Source organism: Chlamydotis macqueenii, chromosome 5 (assembly GCF_036417535.1).
Source record: "Chlamydotis macqueenii isolate bChlMac1 chromosome 5, bChlMac1.mat, whole genome shotgun sequence".
Classification (NCBI taxonomy): Eukaryota; Metazoa; Chordata; class Aves; order Otidiformes; family Otididae; genus Chlamydotis; species Chlamydotis macqueenii.
The window spans coordinates 49,236,424-49,254,573 of record NC_141560.1 but is presented as its reverse complement, the minus strand read 5'-3'; the positions used below and the strand labels follow the sequence as shown (position 1 = coordinate 49,254,573).

The 18,150-nt window shown below is 40.0% G+C and overlaps 1 protein-coding gene across 1 annotated transcript in view; it reads right to left on the bottom strand.

Annotated features, from left to right (window-relative positions):
* The window catches only part of SLC1A2 (solute carrier family 1 member 2), a 95,629-nt gene that overhangs the window by 34,669 nt on the left and 42,810 nt on the right, over positions 1-18,150 (bottom strand). The window contains exons 2-4 of the mRNA XM_086748132.1: positions 3,089-3,228; positions 1,115-1,267; positions 247-497 (exon numbers count right to left, since the gene is read on the bottom strand). Coding sequence (XP_086604258.1) covers positions 247-497; positions 1,115-1,267; positions 3,089-3,228 — 544 coding nt within the window. The remainder of the gene's footprint in view (positions 1-246; positions 498-1,114; positions 1,268-3,088; positions 3,229-18,150) is intronic.

Below are 18,150 nucleotides of genomic sequence, written 5' to 3'. Positions count from 1 at the left end.
TTTAATAACACACTAAAAATCATCTTCTTTAAATAAACCTATGAATTTAAATAATAACTACAACATAAATCAAAGCAGCTATAAATAGCATTTTTTCATTTACCTCCTCAAGACTTAAGATCTGTATTTCTCTTTGCATCACCATTTCTGTCATTAATATAAACAACAACATTAACTCTACAGACATCTCTGGTAAGTAAAAGATGTAAAAAATATTACTAAGGAGGATTTACTAGAAGGATTTACCTGCTGAAAGCATGCTTGGACTAGATTTTCAGGGAACAGGTTTCGGATCAGATCCAAGAAAGCATCCAGACTAGATACTTCATCATTCTTCTTCCCTTGACCAAGCTGTTTCTTGAGTTTTGGATTCCCAGGATGGATGGCTAAAACCAAAATCACGCCCAGCACAGCAGCGATAATAGTGGTGGACATGTAGTAGACCATGGCTCTTGTACCCAATCGGCCACTTGCTTTAGCATCTAATCCAGACAGTCCTGCAGGTGTTTCATTTTAAGAAACAAACAAATATATTGAGACTCAATATCCAATTCAGTAATCATAAAATAAAATCCTTTATAATTTCCAAAGTTCAATGACTGCCTATAGGTGCCTACTTTTGTCCTTGTGAAATTCTCACCACTAGATAGATTCCTGAAGCTTCTCCCTTCAGTTCTTATGTGAACAATGTCTGCTGCTAATAATTTGAAAAGAACCATTTAAGATTCCCTCTAATCGCAGAGGAGGCATTGAAAAACAGAGAAGATATCATACCATCTTTTGCAAATTGGTCACGGTCTGGCTGACACCACAGCTTTAAGAAAGCTGGGCTTGCTAGTGTCATGCCATCTTATTTGCAAGGTCTAACTCAGGTGAAGCTGCATATTAAGAAATGTTCAAGAAGGTAGTATGTGTGCATGTATTTGAAAATAAATTCACTGGAGTATCTGTGTATTAAAGTCAATGAAGTTAATCAGACATTAACTCTGTAATATATGTTGCAACTGCAAAATCCCTGACAGGACTATGCTGTTATTCTTCCTACATCAGAAAAAGCAAAGCAGGTGATACCTGCAGCAAGCATCTTAAAGTATTTATGGCTAATAGATCTTACCCGTGATTAAACTGGAGATAATTAAAGGGAGGATCAGCATTTTTAGCATCCTCATAAGTATATCTCCTGGGAAGGCTATTAACATGATGATGTCAGGGTCAATAGGTGTTGCTAGACGAAGAAGACCCCCACACACTGCACCCAGGATGACACCTGGAAGAAGAATAAAGAAGAGCAGGTAGATAACCTAAATACACCTGAACGTGCATTGATTACTCAGAAGAACAGCCTTGAAGAAAAACAGTTACACAAGGCAATTGATTTTTGGTACAGAACAGATTTTGGAAGGCTTAGCCTTCTAATTAACACGAGACTGTAACGTGCTTACCACATATCTCATGATTAAGGAGAAGTTGTCCTGATGTAGAATCTTCTGACAGCTGAGCTTGCACCTAATGTGCTATTCTGCTTCTGCAAATACAAATTTGCTGCAAACCACAATGTTATTGAGGTTTACTAATACTGTGTAGGCCTTGCAATACAGTGAGGGATAGTCAAACATAATTCATATCATTGTTCTACAGCTGATAAAATTGAGGCACCAAGAGGTGAAGTGATTTATATAAGGCCATACAAAACTCACAGAAGAGCCAGGGTTAGGACCCAGCTGTTCTGGGTACAACATCTAGTTCTCAACATAAGAATGGTACCACGTGACAACAAGGTCAGCATGAGTAGCTATTTTACAGCCTAAGAAAAATTCTGCAGGAAAGCTAGAATAATCTTGTGAGAAAAACAGATTCAAGTTTAATTTGGGGAGTTTTGGAATAGAGTACCTGATCTGGAATACTGCACATATCATTAAAGAAAGCTTTATTCTTAGTACTTTATTTATTACTTAATTTATTATTGATTTGTTACTTTATTTATTAATAAAGTATTATTTATTATTATTTATTACTTCTTCCCTTTAATGGTCTGCATCTTTCTCTTCTCTTTGTCCTAACATTCTCAAAATCACAAAAAATCCTTTCATCACTTATTCAGAATATGTACAGTGATAACACCTAAAAGTCTATCTCAGGATTGAGACTTTTAAAGTTATGTCTAGCAAAAAAGGTCATGTTTACTTTCATAACATGGTCTTTATGAATGGATATTTTATGTTTACATGTAGGATGCCTTTTTTTTCCTAATCTCAACTCTCAAGTGTAATAAAACTTGACAGCAAAGTGTGAGTTGTGATTTGCAGCAACTACGACTCTTTGAAGTAGCAGTTTGATACAACGGAAAATATATGTATATTTAAAACTTTCTCTGGAACTGCATCAGCCACCTTCTAAAGATGATTCAAAGCAAATACTGTCTAAACACTTCAGCAGGTATGGGTTTTGAAGGCTGAAATATATGGATGTGAAATTTGCAGCTTAAGACCAGCTGCAGCTGGTCTTTCAAACAATAACAAAATAGAGTATGTCTATGGATTTGCTGCATTTGGCTGTTAGGCTTTCAGTGAAAAAGAAACAGGCAAAGAGCCAGTGAACCACAATAAAATGTCAAACTGTTCCACATTTGGAAGCTGCTAAAGCCAGAGGCAGTATTCACGATGAGATCACGGAGCGCTGGCTTACAGCTACAGAGAGGGGGATAAACCTTAAAAGCAGCAGAGCATGAACTGAGAGATAAAAGATGAAGGAAAGGAAATTTTGAAGAGTTTTGGTCTTCTTTTTTTTTTTTTTTTTTCAAATAACTGAGACAAAAAAAAAGATGTGTAGTGCATTTAGTTCTACCGAATGACATTGATCTGACTGGCCTTGGGACTTAGACATTCTCCATTCAAAACCAGATGCGGAATGTATCTCAGTGGTGTGGATTTGCTCTGTTGTGTCAGTAATACCCTACACACCTGAACTAAAGTGACAATGCCTGTGGGCTGTTCTACTGGAACACTTGATGACCACAGACAGGGTCTGTGGTACTGCATGAACAACTCCAGCTACACACAGCACGTCCAGACCCACGGATGTACCTTACCAAATACAGTGAGAGTCAGGAGCAGATTCCTGCGGAGCGACTGGCAGAACTGCACACATATGTTCCTGGATCTGTGCTCCACTGGACTTAAATGACTTTCATGCATCCGTACTTCTACTTGCTTAGGCATATTGTTGGCACTAGAAGAAAAAATGAAAATCAAGTAAGAGTTATAGCACAAGATGCCAAAAGTGAGAGGAAAGTCTGGATTACTTCCATCATATATAACTGGGGACTGTGATGCATATTCCATCGCACGTTCCACAAACACTGTATATTTACTGCTCTGAAGAAGTCTCTGAAATGGCAATGGTTTGTCCTTCTAAAGGTGTAGCCTTTAAGGTATTTTTTGCGGTTATCTCTCAGATGGTGGGGATGTAAAGAGAATTAATTCACTGGACATATCATTCCGACCGTTTCATGGACTAAACTACTGGACTTGAGCTGGAAAATTCATTTTCCCCAAAAATCATGGCTGTGTGCTTGAGTAGGAGAAATGGCTGAACAACAAAATTTCAATTAGCAGGAAAATGTGGATTTTAATAGCTTATTTAATTCCAATTCAGGAAAAGAGTTGAAAAATAAGGATTTATTTGCAAAATAAAGCATTCCAGAATATTTTGCTTAATCTTCCCAAAATGTTTCATTTCAACATTAACATTTTATTGTAATATAATCAGAATGCTAAGGTCAGAAGAATCTTTTTCAACTTGGTTCTAATGAGACTTGAACAACTGCCACTGAAAATTAGTCAGAAAACTACATATTCCCCAAAAAATCCCTTGGTTTCATTGAATTGGCAGTGGTTAGAGGAAAAAGTTTTTTGACTAACTCTGGTTTATATTTGAGTAAGTGATATGCATATGAGTGCAGGACTTTGAAAGCCATGCCTCTAACTTTTTCAACACCTGAGAAATCATTAGCAATAGACTCTCTTTTTATATACAGAATATTAAAAAGTACTTTAAAAAATACTAAAAATACTACTACAAATAAAACACACAGCTTCCCTAACAGTTAAGGCTGTCTACATAAGTATGAGAAATGGGTAAAGAACAATTTTTTTTTATTATCAAGAAAACATATATTTTGTGATCCAGTCTTATGCCGAATCAGGACAAGATTTTAGAAAAGGGAAAACAAATCTTGCTTTACAACAGCAGATTGAGGTCTACAGACCTAAATCAGGGCTGAAAAGATATATAAAGTTTCAAGTCCTCAGTACTAAACCATTTCCAGGGAATCAAAACTTTTTTTTAAGGACAGTATGGCTTCTTGTCTTCATAAAGTTTCCCAATAGAAAGTTACGATTAGATCTGTAATAAGAATTCAGTCATTTTGATCCAAATAGTTTCATGATTTTCCCTTTCAAAGAGAAACAGCCTTTCTTTCCAAAACATTTTTTAAAAGTAGCACCAGCAGAAAATGCATTAGAGGATACTCTTTTTTTTTAAGGGGGAAAAACTTTCCAAGTGTTGTAATTTTTATTTTGGACCTTTTAAAATATTTTACAATGGTGGTTGCAATGAAATGTAGTGCTGATGGTGGAATAACAAACAAGAATACCAGTGCACGTTCTGACAGCTTAAACGTGAGGCATGCCTATTTCTTGAAGACTTTGAATGCAAGCATCAGAGATACATAAGGATTAGCCAGGGGATAATGTGCATAGCAGTTATTTGAGGAATTATGAGAAAGACGTCTCAGTCTTCCTGCACAGGGGCCGCAAAGCCATGAAATCACTGGTGGAAGCGTGCCACAAAATCAAGGAATGTGGGATCCAAACTTTGCAACTGGGGATTACATCTAGTTTTACTTGCACTCTGAACATGAATGTATAACTTGTTTAGACCTCTCATTCACTACAGGTTGGTTATCTATTTTTCTGAAACTCTGAAATACGGACAACTGAAAGTAATTAAAAATAAAACCTTAGAGCCTCTTCCATTAGCAAATAATGAGGCAGAACTGAAAAGGATCAGTAAAGAGAAGCACTTGGTGACGTCATATGTCTTTCCAGGATTTTGCTTTGGGCTAGGTTTAGTCTGGTTTCCTGGACCCTTTCCCACCTGACGCCATGCCTACAGCCTCACACCACCCAAAGGAAAGCCACCTCACAAATATCTGCTTCCTCAACTGTGGGCCTTTTCGCTAATTCACAGACAACGGAAGCGCATCATTCCCCTGACACCACTGCTGAAATAAGTCCTCCCATGCAGAAGCTGACCTCTGGTCCTGCTCTTGTATTCAAGCCTTATTTCTATTCCCATCCATTTCTAAGTCACAGGATGGTGTTTGCTGGCCAGATCCCCCTTCCACTCCATGTCTGGTCAGCATACAAACAAAAGGTTCTTGAAGGCAGGGGATGGTGGACCTACTCCCACAGTCACAGGGACTACTTCAGGATTACAGGTTCACCCCACTTCAGGTTCACCCCAAGTGAACCAAAGCCAGCCCTGCTTGAGGTGGTCAAACAACACAGAATTTTTACATGATAGCAATCAGCTTATTCAAAAGTTCAGCCATGTAGAATGTAGATATCAAAATACCCTCTGAGGAGAGAAGGAAATGAGGACACAAAGCTCTTTAAGGACATTCCTAAATTTCCAGGAACTTAGTACCGTATTCTGTGCTTCCCTCAAGTGCAAAATAAGGGTTTTACAATCTCCAGCTCTTCAAGCTTCTAAGTGAACCTTCAGCATGGACTAAAATTCTGATTGGTATGGGTTTTTTAAAGAAAAAGACCCAATACTAAAATATGCTAAACATGCACATCTGTTACAAAAGGCATTGACAGATGAATATCATCACTTGAAAAATGGTACCACAAAGGATAATAATCTAAGCATTTGCACTGTTAGAACTGTTCTTAGCAGTGAGATTTTTATCGCCAGACCAGAAACAAAATAATGTTCCAGGCTTTTGAATATGTTGCAGTGAGGAGAGGAGGGGAAATAATAATGAAGTAAAAACCTCCTGTGAAGGAGAAGAGAAGCACGACAAAATCAGTATTTTGCATCACAAATTTTCTACCCAATTACTAGAAGATGAAAATCTGTTTGACCTCCGAATCACAGAAATGAACTTTTGTCTTATTGACTGAGTCATCCTCCTTGTGCTGTTTTTGTGCCCCTGTTTGCATGTTCTAAATTATATTAGCTCCAAAAGAGTGAAGAACTTTTTGCACTTGAAACCTGCAGTCACGTAATGGCATAACTGCAAGAAGTCCCTGCTGAAGTCAATAGAGGATGCACAGATGTAAGTTAGGGCAGAACCTGGGCCCTTATGGACCAAATTCCTATGGATCTGTCCTACTCTGCTGCCTGTCACTGACTTTAGTGCACATTCACACACTCAGCTTCTCCACACCATGGAGGCCATAGTGACATGTGAAGGGAATGGGGCTTAAATATGTATAAGGCTTTCTTCTGCTTCAGATTTTCTTGTTGAATGAAAAAAATAACGCATGGTAGAGTGGAGCTTGACCGCACTCCAACTCATGGGCAGTCGGGGACTCAAATGCAAAGCCAGAAGAGTACCAATGACATGAGGCCCTCAGACACAGCTGAACACCACTAATACAATCTCTGTGTTAATGGTACCTCTGTATGTAGCTACCTATAACAAAACAGCGCAGAATACATTTTTGCAGCTGTGATCTTTCAAACATGCAAATACTTACCTTGGTTAAATAAATCATTGTTCCACTGTGCTGAGCTTCTGTGGCTAATCAAATGAACAAAGCATTCTGAATGCTCGTCCAAAACCCATCCGACCAAAACCTTTTTTAGTCTAACTTCACTGAAGCCAGAACATGATAATATAAATTAATTCTGCTTGTTATTTTCATATATCATAGTGACAAACAGCCAAACAGCTAAGCCCCGAAAGAGGCCCCCTGAGAACTGGAAGAACTGAGACCTTAAAAGAAGATCATATTTTCTGCCAACAAGAGGCGCATGAAAACACTGACAAGACATTAAAAAAATGAACCAAATATTGGAAACTGTGTAGTCACATGAAACAGCACATCACGTGAAACAGCACATAACAACAGCTAGACATACATGGTGGCATTTGAATGACTATGATCTTCTGCCTAGCCCGGTATCACCTATCCTTTCGCCCTTTTGAGGCAGCACTTATCCCTGGAAAAGGAGAGGAACTTTGAGCCTAGCAGATTTGATTTTTATTCACCTTAGGAGAGCACAGAAGTGTCTCAAAGTGAGGACAACCTGTGTATTCACTGTCTTCAAACACGCTTTACTCTGCCAAGGCGGCATGTAAGTGCATTAATAGAAATGAGTATTAGAATTAAACTGCCCTTTTACTGCTTTTTTAAGCAAAGAAACAAGCTCTTGCCTGAATAATCAAGAAGTTAACTACTTGCTCTTTCCACTGCCCCTCATCCCCACAGTATGCACAAAGTACAAGAAAAAAATCTGTCCATAAGCATTTGATTTTAGATTATCTAAATATTTACAGTCAGTTTTGCATGTGAGAGTCATATATAAGATAATATATTTATCTGCAGTTTTTAAGCTGCAGTCTGTTTATCTCGCTGGTTGCTACGCATACCAAAGTCCCTGTGCTTTTTGTTGCTATTTCCTTCAAGCATTTTTGTTAGGTTTTATTTTACCTCCTTCTGGGAAAGTCTGCTGTTCTATTTCTTTTCAACTGCTTCTTTGTTTCTCATATTCCCAGAAGTTTCTAGGCCTAAAAGGTTGGGAAAACTGTTTGTTTCTTTCCTGTGGTTACCAAATATAACTCCTTTCCTCACAAAAGTTAAGGGTTAACAAATTACACAGCGCTTGAGTAACTTACCCAGCTTGGCATAAACCTAGAGCAGAAATTAGAGGGAAAAAATAATCTTTCATCTAAATGAAAAATGTAGGCAAAGATCTTAACAAGGCTAGTGAAAATAGATGCTGTGGACAGGGTAAATTAGCAGAAACAGTGTTTAATTTGCATAAAGTATTTCAGCTGTGTCAATCAGGCAGGTAATTCTCAGTAGAAAAGTCTGCTTTGGTTGGCACTGCCTGGAGATTAATGTGGTCTGTTTTAGGGAATGGTGAGTGGTTTAGAGGACAGTTCTTGTTAGCATAGCAAATGGCTATTTTAAAGCAGGACAACAGAATGAGAATAATCGTATTTTTGGGATCTGACAAAATAGCTCTTGGAGGTTTATTAAAGGTTATTTAGTAAAGACTCAGGGTTTCAGCAAAATATTTAGTAAGGATTTTGGGAAATAGCATTGTCTTCCTGGAATACCATAAATAAAGCAGCAGTTCATGTTTGTAGCATTTACTTCCATCTAGGTAGCAAGAATTATGCTTGAGAAAACAACCTTGGACAGACTGGCTTGAGTTTCAGTTCAGGGTCTCAGAACATCCCTTCAGCTAGATGTTTGCCATCAAACCAAACATTGGACTCTTCTGAAGCAAAGAGTAAACAGCAAGCATAAATGTCAGTACTTGTTCAGTTGTTCCTAGGAGGACTGGCTTTCTTAAAGAAAAAAAAAAAAAAAAGGAGTAGGAGGAGCGGTAGAAACTTGAATTACCTTTCTGGACCTCAGAATAAAAAGTGAACAAGCTGCAAATGTTGTCTTGCCAACCACCTAATCCTCAGACAAGTGGTTCAAATGCAGTCACAGCTGAAAAGTGATAGCATACATGGTATTGTGAAGTTTGATGCATTGCAATCATGGTGAATCCTCACTGACAGAGCTTGTCCTAGCAATCAGTGGAACTGCATGGGAGTAAACAAGAGCTTAATCTGCCCTGACGGGTATTTGTTAGCAGCAAGGCTGCGATCAGGGTTGCATCTCTTCCCCTTTCCCTGGAGAGACAGTTTAACACCAATGAGTCAGGATCACGTGCTGAGTTCATGACAGGGAAAGGGAGTATGGATCTGCTCTGCCCCACATGATCAGCTTACTCCTATCCCACATGTAGGAAAGGGTCTGCTCTCGCTGCGAGATAAAAGGTGAGCGACTAGAAAAACTTACGGAACATCACCAGGACAAGAGGGATTTCACTAGCTGGTTGCGAGAAGCCCAAACTGTCTGCCACAACTCTTGTGAAACTGGGGCTCAAGCATCAGCTTACCAAGAAACTTCTAGTTTTGAGTGGAAATAGAGTTATCTGCTGCCTAAATCAATTCTATCAAGACAACAGCTGCTGAGCTTCTTTTGGGAGACAGTCTGGGACTACATTGTTCCTCTGTGCCATGGCATGTGCTGTTGAGTCAGGGTTTATTTTCATAGCTTAGATACATTTTTCAAACCACAGTGAAGCTGGTAAAGCTCATCATATGTCAGGTCTCAGCCTCTTCACAAAAAATTTAAAAAATGCAAAAACAAACACACAAAACTACTACAAACAAGAGTAACATAAGCTTTAGCCTGCACTAACAAGGGATTTATTTAAGCCTCTTGCTGCCACTAAGCCTTTTTATTGAATTTTAACTGCATTATGTAGGTTTTTTTCTTGCTATTTGTAAGACATTAATGAACTCTGAGTGGAGATTTGGTAATTTACCATGCAGTCTGATTTGGCTTAGGGACTGGTATTACAAGCAACACCCTGAAGCATGACTTGCCTTTTTGCAGAGGGACTTTTCTCCCTGGATCATTTTATAGCCATGTTGTTTCCTCTGAGTTAGCATTTAGAATACAGTCTGTGAGTTTAATATAATTATATGAGTGAGTTTGATCGCAATTATAACAGGACAACTGGGTGATCAGACCCTTCAGCATGGGTTTATGAAAGGCATGTCCTGCTTGACCAACCTGATCTCCCTCTATGACAAGATGACCCAATCAGTGGATGAGGAAAACAACATGGATGTTGTCTACCTGGACTTTTGTAAAGCTTTTGACACCGTTTCCCACAGCATTCTCCTGGAGAAACTGGCTGCTCGTAGCTTCGATGGGCGAACTCTTGGCTGGAGGAAAAACTGGCTGGATGGCTGGGCCCAGAGAGTTGTGGTAAATGGAGTTAAATCCAGTTGGCAACTGGTGACAAGTGGTGTTCCACAGGGTTCAGTACTAGGGCCAGTTTTGTTTCACATCTGGATGAGGGGATTGAGTGCACAGACCAGGTTGGGTGGCAGTATTGATCTGCTCAAGGGTAGGAAGGCTTTACAGAGGGATCTGGACAGGCTGGATTGATGGGTAGAGGCCAATTGTATGAGGTTCAGCAAAGCTAAGTGTAGGGTCCTTCACTTGGGTCACAACAACCACATGCAACGCTACAGGCTTGGGGAAGAGTGGCTGGAAAGCTGCTCGTCAGAAAAGGACTCAAGAGTATTGGTTGACAGCTGGCAATGTGCTCAAGTGGCCAAGAAGGCCAACAGCATCGTGGCTTGTATCAGGAACAGTGTGGCCAGCAGGAGTAGGGAAGTGATCGTGCCCCTGTACTCAGCACTGGTGAGGCTGCACCTTGAACACTGTGCTCAGTTTTGGGCCTCTCTCTACAAGAAAGACATTGAGGTGCTGGAGTCCATTTAAAGAGCAACGAAGCTGGTGAAGGGTCTAGAGAACAAGTCTTATGAGGAGCGGCTGAGGGAACTGGGGTTGTTTAGTCTGGAGAAGAGGAGGCTGAGGGGAGACATCATCGCTGTCTACAACTACCTGAAAGGAGATTGTAGAGAAGTGGGTATCAGTCTCTTTTCCCACGCAGCAAGTGATAGGATGAGAGGAAATGACCTCAAGTTGCACCAGGAGAGGTTTACACTGGATATTAGGAAAAATTTCTTCACTGAAAGGGTTGTCAAACACTGGAACAGGCTGCCCAGGGAAGTGGTTGAGTCACCATTCCTGGAGGTATTTAAAAGACATGGAGATGTCATGTTAGGGACATGGTTTAGTGATGGACTTGGCAGTGTTAGGTTCACGGTTGGCCTCAATGATCTTAAGGGTCTTTTCCAACCTAAGTGATTCTATGATGCTATGACTCTATATTTAAATAGCTGACCAGCAGCATCCTCAGTGAACCTGCAGGGAAGAGTGATCTGCGTGAATCTACTCCTGTCTCCAAATTAGCTAGCAATTACATGTATCTCTTCCTTCTGATTTTTTAAAATATTGTTCCATCAGGTCATTTAGGAAAACAACTCTTCACGATCTACCTGATTTTGCAAGGTAGGCAAACTTTTGCTCCATTTGTTTGCATTTTTAAAACCCTATTAGAATTGGCAGGAGGTTTCTGCTCACTAAATGCTTCCTTTAATAGTTTATCCAGCTTTTGAATCTGGCTCAGGAAGCCTAATTGTACAGTGGACAAATGGAGGTCTAGAGGCCATTTGAAAGCAGAAGCAAAGGAAAATGAAGTATAAGGTGACAAGGTTTTTTTTTACAAGCACATGGTCCTTTTTTACATATCTATCCACATCTTTCCACAAATAGTTATCACTGTGGAACAGCCCTTTTTTTTTTTTTTTTTTTTTTTTGCCCTAGGGTTTCTTTATGTCTGCTTGACGAATGTATTGACTTATGGGCTGTAGCAATCCATCTGAACAATAAGAAAGAGAAGTAAAGATGATGGATCTGCTGGGGAGGAAGGAATTGTCTTCTACACATAATCACACATCATACATGTGGACATGTATGTCCACATACGTGGCTTTGAATAACGTCTTTAGACAGACTGCAGTGCATGGATAAAGCCTATTCCTGTGCAAGATTTCTCCTATTAGCTTGCAACTTAGATTTTATATAGCATTTTATGGCATATTATATCAAAAAGAGAATGAGTCCCTAGGGAGAGGTTGTGAACTAAAGTTCACTTTTCATGAACCCTGCACCATAAACCATATGAAGCCTACAGATCACATTGAATCACATTGGTTGTGTTAGAAAGAAGATAATTGTATTTCACACAAACAGCTATGTAACTGCATACCTAGAAACGCTTTGGGAGTGTCAAGTAGACAGGGGAGAAAGCAATGAGGATAACACCTAGATGTCTGAAAGGAAGAAAGATGGAAATTTCTGCACTACATTGCAAAAGGAGATCTGTAACACCATCTCTTTACCTACCAGGTGGTGGGTCTGATGGTAGGGAGCCACAGGAAGCTTTACAGGTACCCTTCCACCGGGCAGCCACGAACCCGCTGGCTGCGCAACCCCACAAAGCAGTGCCTTCAGGCGTGTCTTCACTAGTCATATGGAAACCTGATTTTAATACCTCAAAGACTGCGTGTGTCAGAGTGTCTGTGTGTGGGCATGTTAGTGAGTTAACTAACTTTCTAATTTAGTGGCATGACAAAGCCTGACAGAAAGAGATTAAGTTACAGTTCCTAAGAACAGAGCCAAGGTAGTTATCCAGACTTCACGCAAGACAGGTGTACCATGGACTTCCATGGTCTTTGGCAAGGAAGATCCCCAGCGCTTTACTAGGACAAAAGTTTTAGTGACCAGAAATCCACTCCTTGCAGAAATATCTGAAAGGCCCAAGGGTGCTTCTTGTGTCTGCACACTCTGACGAGGCTCAAAAGCGGACTGGGCAACAAAAGACTCAAGTTGTGCTCCTTTCCTTGTGGGCATCTCCAGGGTGAAATAACACTGCCTTGGTAGAGACTAGCTGCTGTTTGTAGGAAGACAGAATTTGTAATACAGCTCACATTTTAGCAGACAAAGTTTCCGTAATTCTTCCTATTTGCCAGGTTTTCTGATTAATACCAGCTGAGGGTCTGATACAAAGTTTTTTTTTAACAGGTCTTTAAATGTGGCAGTGACATATTTATGTGAAATGCTGGCTCTGCCTGCTTACTCTTTCTGCTTTTCTGATCCTGAATCTCAAGCCTAATCAACCTGAAAAAGAAAGTCCTACTATGATATGGTAAAGATTCAGATTTACTCTAAATTTCAGACCTTAAAGGGGGACATCAGTTCTTTGTGGAAGGAGGGCTGCCCGTTTGTTTCTCATTTGGAACAAACAAGATGTATTTATATCTACAGGGATTGTATTCTATCCATCATGTAGAGTCTAAAGCAAGAAATTGTGTTTTAAACTATACAGTATAATACCTATGGCAAAGACAGTAATTTATTTATGTAAGAATGCACATCTGGAATATCTCTTCTAATTGACAAATTTCTGATAGGCTTTATAGTGGTGCAACAACCTGGGAACTTGCATGCTTCATTACCCCAGAATTATGCACTGAGGCTGAGATGAAGAGTAATAGAATTAAGGATGAATCATATTATTATGATGGCAAAGGATATAATAACGATGTGCTTTGTGCAAAACATTATCTACTTACACGCTCAGAAACTCAGAGACAAGTAAAATCACGATCTTGCGTTTGCTTCTACTTGGGGTGTGCCACATAGCACAAAGAAAAAGGCTATGAAATGATTGGGAATTAACATAGTTTTCAAGGGCACTGAGCAAAGATTAAGTGAGTGAGAATGTGAGAAGATCAGAAACATAGCAGCTTCTAGACATGCTGGCTAGGGAAAAAAGGAGTACAAACGTGGGGTAGTACAAGAGTAGTTCACAGAAAGGCAGACTGAACAAGGAGCTCTAATGGATAGTAAGAACTAATTTTATCATGACAATGGGAAAAAAAATGCAAGTTCTCCTATGAATTTGTTTCTTGAGCTATGGCTCTTGAAACACTTTTTTTTTTCCTGCAGTAAATTCTCACAGGTATATCCCTGAAAGCAGCTACACCAGTGATTTTGGACCACATCATTCACACAGAACAAGTTTCTAGTGGCCACGTAAAGCCCCATGGTGGAACTGGTGCATCAGAGTTCTACAATTACTAAGTCTTAACTAAATCTGAACACAGTTATTAGCATTCACCTAGACACTCTTAGGGAGAAAAACACCCCATTCTAATGGCTTTTTTTCCTCACCAAATCTGTATATTAACCATTTATTAACAAAAGTAGGATATGTGTCAATCAGCAGCAAAAATACAAAATATGAAGAAAACCCTCCTTGCCTCTCCTGTAATGACTATTGTTCTTGGTATCCACTTGAAGGTTCCCCAGAAACTCAAGGTCCCAACTTGCTCCTAGGTACCCTAACAGATGTTAATTCTGCTTTGACTATAGATAATGGTGATTCTCAGCTGTTCTCCAAAATTTGACTTACAAGGAAATTTTAAACAACTATAAAGAAAATAGACCACTGCAGTCTCTGAGTGCCAGAAACCTCTATGAAAGTGCAGACGTCTTGTAGAATAATGTTATAAACAGACTATATTTGTTCACCAGTACAGTGTTATCTCACAAGCTGAAAACCAAACCAGACATTTTAAGCTTTTTCTTTAACCACACAGCATAGAATCATAGAATCATAGAATGGTTAGGGTTGGAAGGGACCTTTAAAGGCCATCCAGTCCAACCCCCCTGCAAGAAGCAGGGACATCTCCAACCAGATCAGGTTGCTCAGACCCCCATCCAACCTGGCCTGGAATGTTTCCAGGGATGGGGCATCCATCACCTCTCTGGGCAAGCTGTTCCAGTGTTCCACCACCCTTATTGTAAAGATTTTTTTCCTAATATCTAATCTAAATCTACCTCCCTCTATTTTAAAACCATGTCCTGGTTCTGGCCAGGACAGAGTTAATATTTACCTGAGCTGGGTGGAGAACTGAAGCTGGTAGCCCCTATGGCTGGGATAGTTAACTAATTAGCTAACAGCTGGGGTTAATTTACCCAAATTAGCCAAAGGGCTATTCCATCCCATCTGACATCATGCTCAGTATATAAGTGAGGAGGGTGCTGAAGGGAGGCCCCCTGCTACTTGGAAGAGACTGGATGTGGAGATCTGTTGTGAGCTATTGTACTGTATTTGTGTTCCATCACTCTATTGTTTTCTTCTGTCATTACTGTTAAATTTACATTTTGTTCAATCTTAACCCGTGTGTTTGGTTTTTTTTTTTCTGGTTTTCTTTTGTTTGTCAAATCTCCTCCTATTCTCTCGGAGAGTGGGGGGAGTGAGAGAGAGACTGCGTAGTCTGGTCTCTGTTGGGGCTGAACTATGACAAACCATTACCCCTCATTTTATTACAACAGGCCCTACTGAAGAGTTTTTCCCTATCTTTCCTGTAGGCCCCCTTTAGGCATTGGAAGGCCACTATCTATCTTAAAATGCATCCTGTTCAAGAAACTTCTAGTCATTCTTTTCTCTTACTCATTTTGTTATTTTTTTTTTCCAGAGTCCCTGCTTCTCTTTTTATACCAATACACTTTTATTACAGGCGCACATTCAGATTGCTTTCATCACAACTATTGCTCCAACAAAATTGCTTTGGCCGAGCTCTGCTCATGTTCCTTGAAAACAGTCTTAAAAATTACTTGGGCTAGGCCCTGAAAAGGCAAAGAAACTTAGTTTTGAAGGCATGCTAATTTCCTGTAGTATGTTAAAGAGATTATAGAAACCAAGTGTAGCATATTAGGATCACTTGTGACACATTCTTTTAGCTGTACAGCTCAGCATGCTGCTTGGAGCAGTATTTATGATCACACACAGCAAGCTTTGATGAGTGCATGCCATCTACTGGAACCAAAAAGGCTTCTTACAGAGGAAATCCTAAAAGGCAGCAATAATTTTCACCCAGTGTAAAGCACGTTCTTCATTGTTTCATGTGCCTTCATAATTAGGGTTTGGAGCCTTTTTTTTCATACTGTACCTTTAAAATAAATGAAAAACAGTAGTAAACACACCGTGACCACATTCTTGGGCAAGGAGGGAAAAGTTTCCTACTCACATGGACTAAGAATTTCTTCTAGTAGCTGTATGAAAAGGAATGGACATTCAGATAAATAGGTTGCTCAGGTGATCTGTTTATATTGTTCCCTCCTTATCAACATATCAGAGATGTCTGCTAGGAAATTACATCCAGAAAACCAACAGTATTAAGATGGGAGCTCATAAATACAAAATAGCTTTCACAAAGAAGTGTATATTTAGGATTATGGACCTGAAGATGGATGATTGGGTTGTTTTCTACCTTAAATATTACACGTGATGCCCTCAGGGCACACGCCCCTTCATCAAAGGATCTGTCTTTGTCTCCCTTAGGTCTCCTTACACTCATTTTACAGATGCAAAAGAGTTGAGAGAATTTCGCTGCTGGCAAGAACAAGATTATTTTTGGCATTCCATAAGTCTCTATTCTAGCAAGACATTTTCTTGAACATCTTATTTTTGCTGCTTATTTATTATTGTCCACTTGACTGTAGTATAACACTTTGGGCAGCCTGATGGTGCTCTCCTAGGGAGATGTTCCACTTCAAGACAGAGCAGCACAGTTACTATATATGTGTTGAAGACAAATCTTTATATCCAAAAGTTGTGAGGCTCAACAGCAGGATGCACTACTCTGAGCTGCAGCAGTTGTTTTTCTGCATGATACAGCTACCGTCACTGCATGAGGACACAAACAAGAGGTTCTGAGAAAATTAGGATTGATTTTCTAACCTTGGCCGAATTCAACCATGGAAACTTGAATTTTTCAAAGTTAGTGGAAATTTAAAAAGGTTAAGTTTCCAAATTATTCTGTGCTCCTCACCCTAATGGCTTTTAATGCGAAGACTGAAGCAGGTCAAACTAGAGGGCTCATTTAACCCATTTAGAAATCTCTGACAGCAGCCTGCTCTAGACAACCAGGACATGACTGTAAGATGAGCAGGTAGCATAGAATTTTCAAAAGTATTGTCCTGGCATTCATCAGACTGTGGCTTGTGGATTTCAAGTGTTATCCAGACATAAACTCCTTCAAAACAAAGTTAGAAAAAGAAAGTACAAGCACACATCACAGCAATTTTTCCCATTCTTCCTTGCGAGACTTGTAATCCAGATTGCTTAATGAGAGGCTGAGCCTGAAATGGTACTGGGAGCCTTTGTAGAACATGCTCTACAAGTAGAAAGTTTGCAGAGTTTTAACTTGAATCATACTTAGTTACATCTCAAATAATAAATTACAGATGATCTTAACCCTAACCACATTTACTATGTCTATGTTTTCCATGGTGAATTCCAAAGCATTTTACATAAACATAATATCCAGAAAGATGGTGATGTATTGCAGGGTACTTTAGTCCAAGGCATAAAAAGTCTAAACCCAATAATGAACTCCCATAAGCTAAATTCTAAGGCTTTTATTGAGTTTTTACTGAGATTTCTACTAAAGTCACTCAAATATTTACCCAGAGTTGAAGCTATGGAAAATCTCATTCACTTTTAGAGGAAATTATTGCCAAGAAATAAAAAAAAAAGCCCACATCACTAAACTTCTAAGCAACGGATGTCTTCAAATGAGTTTGAAGACAGCTAGTAAAGCTGTGTGAAGCATGACACCTCTCAAGGTTGACTGGCCTGTCCCTGGGCCAATGTCAGAGTAAATACACAGAACTGGAGGCTCATGTTACAGCACGCATTACACTGGTTTTAAAACAGGAGGCGGTAGATTCAGACTGGGTTTAAGGAAGAAATTTTTTACAATGAGGGTGGTGGAACACTGGCACAGCTTGCCCAGAGAGATGGTTGATGCCCCATCCCTGGAAACATTAAAGGCCAGGTTGGATGAGGCTCTGAGCAACCCGATCTAGTCGGGGATGTCCCTGCTTCTTGCAGGGGGGTTGGACTGGATGACCTTTAAAGGTCCCTTCCAACCCAAACTATTCTATGATTCTGATCTTTTAACATAATTGTGTTGGTTTTGTTTAGTGAGCGGGGCCTACAGTGGCAGCTTCTGCAAGAAGCTGCTAGAAGTTTCCCCTTTGTCTGGTGGACTCGGCCAGGCCTAGGGCAGACCCACCACTGGCCAAGGCCGAGCCAATTGGTGGCAGAATGTTCCCTGATAACGCCTCTGCGATAACGTATTTAAGAAGGGGAAAAATAGAAAGAAAGAAGAAGTTGTAAAGGAGCTAAAGTGGGGGCAGAGGGGGAGGCACAGGCCTTGTGGGCCTTGCAGGCCTCACCCTCTGGTCTCCTGCTGAGCGTCTGTCTGAGCCTGACTCAGCCCAGCCCGGCTGCAAGAAGTGGAGAGGAGATGAGATGTGAAAAGAACCTGAGAGGCGTCTGCCTGAGCCAGTT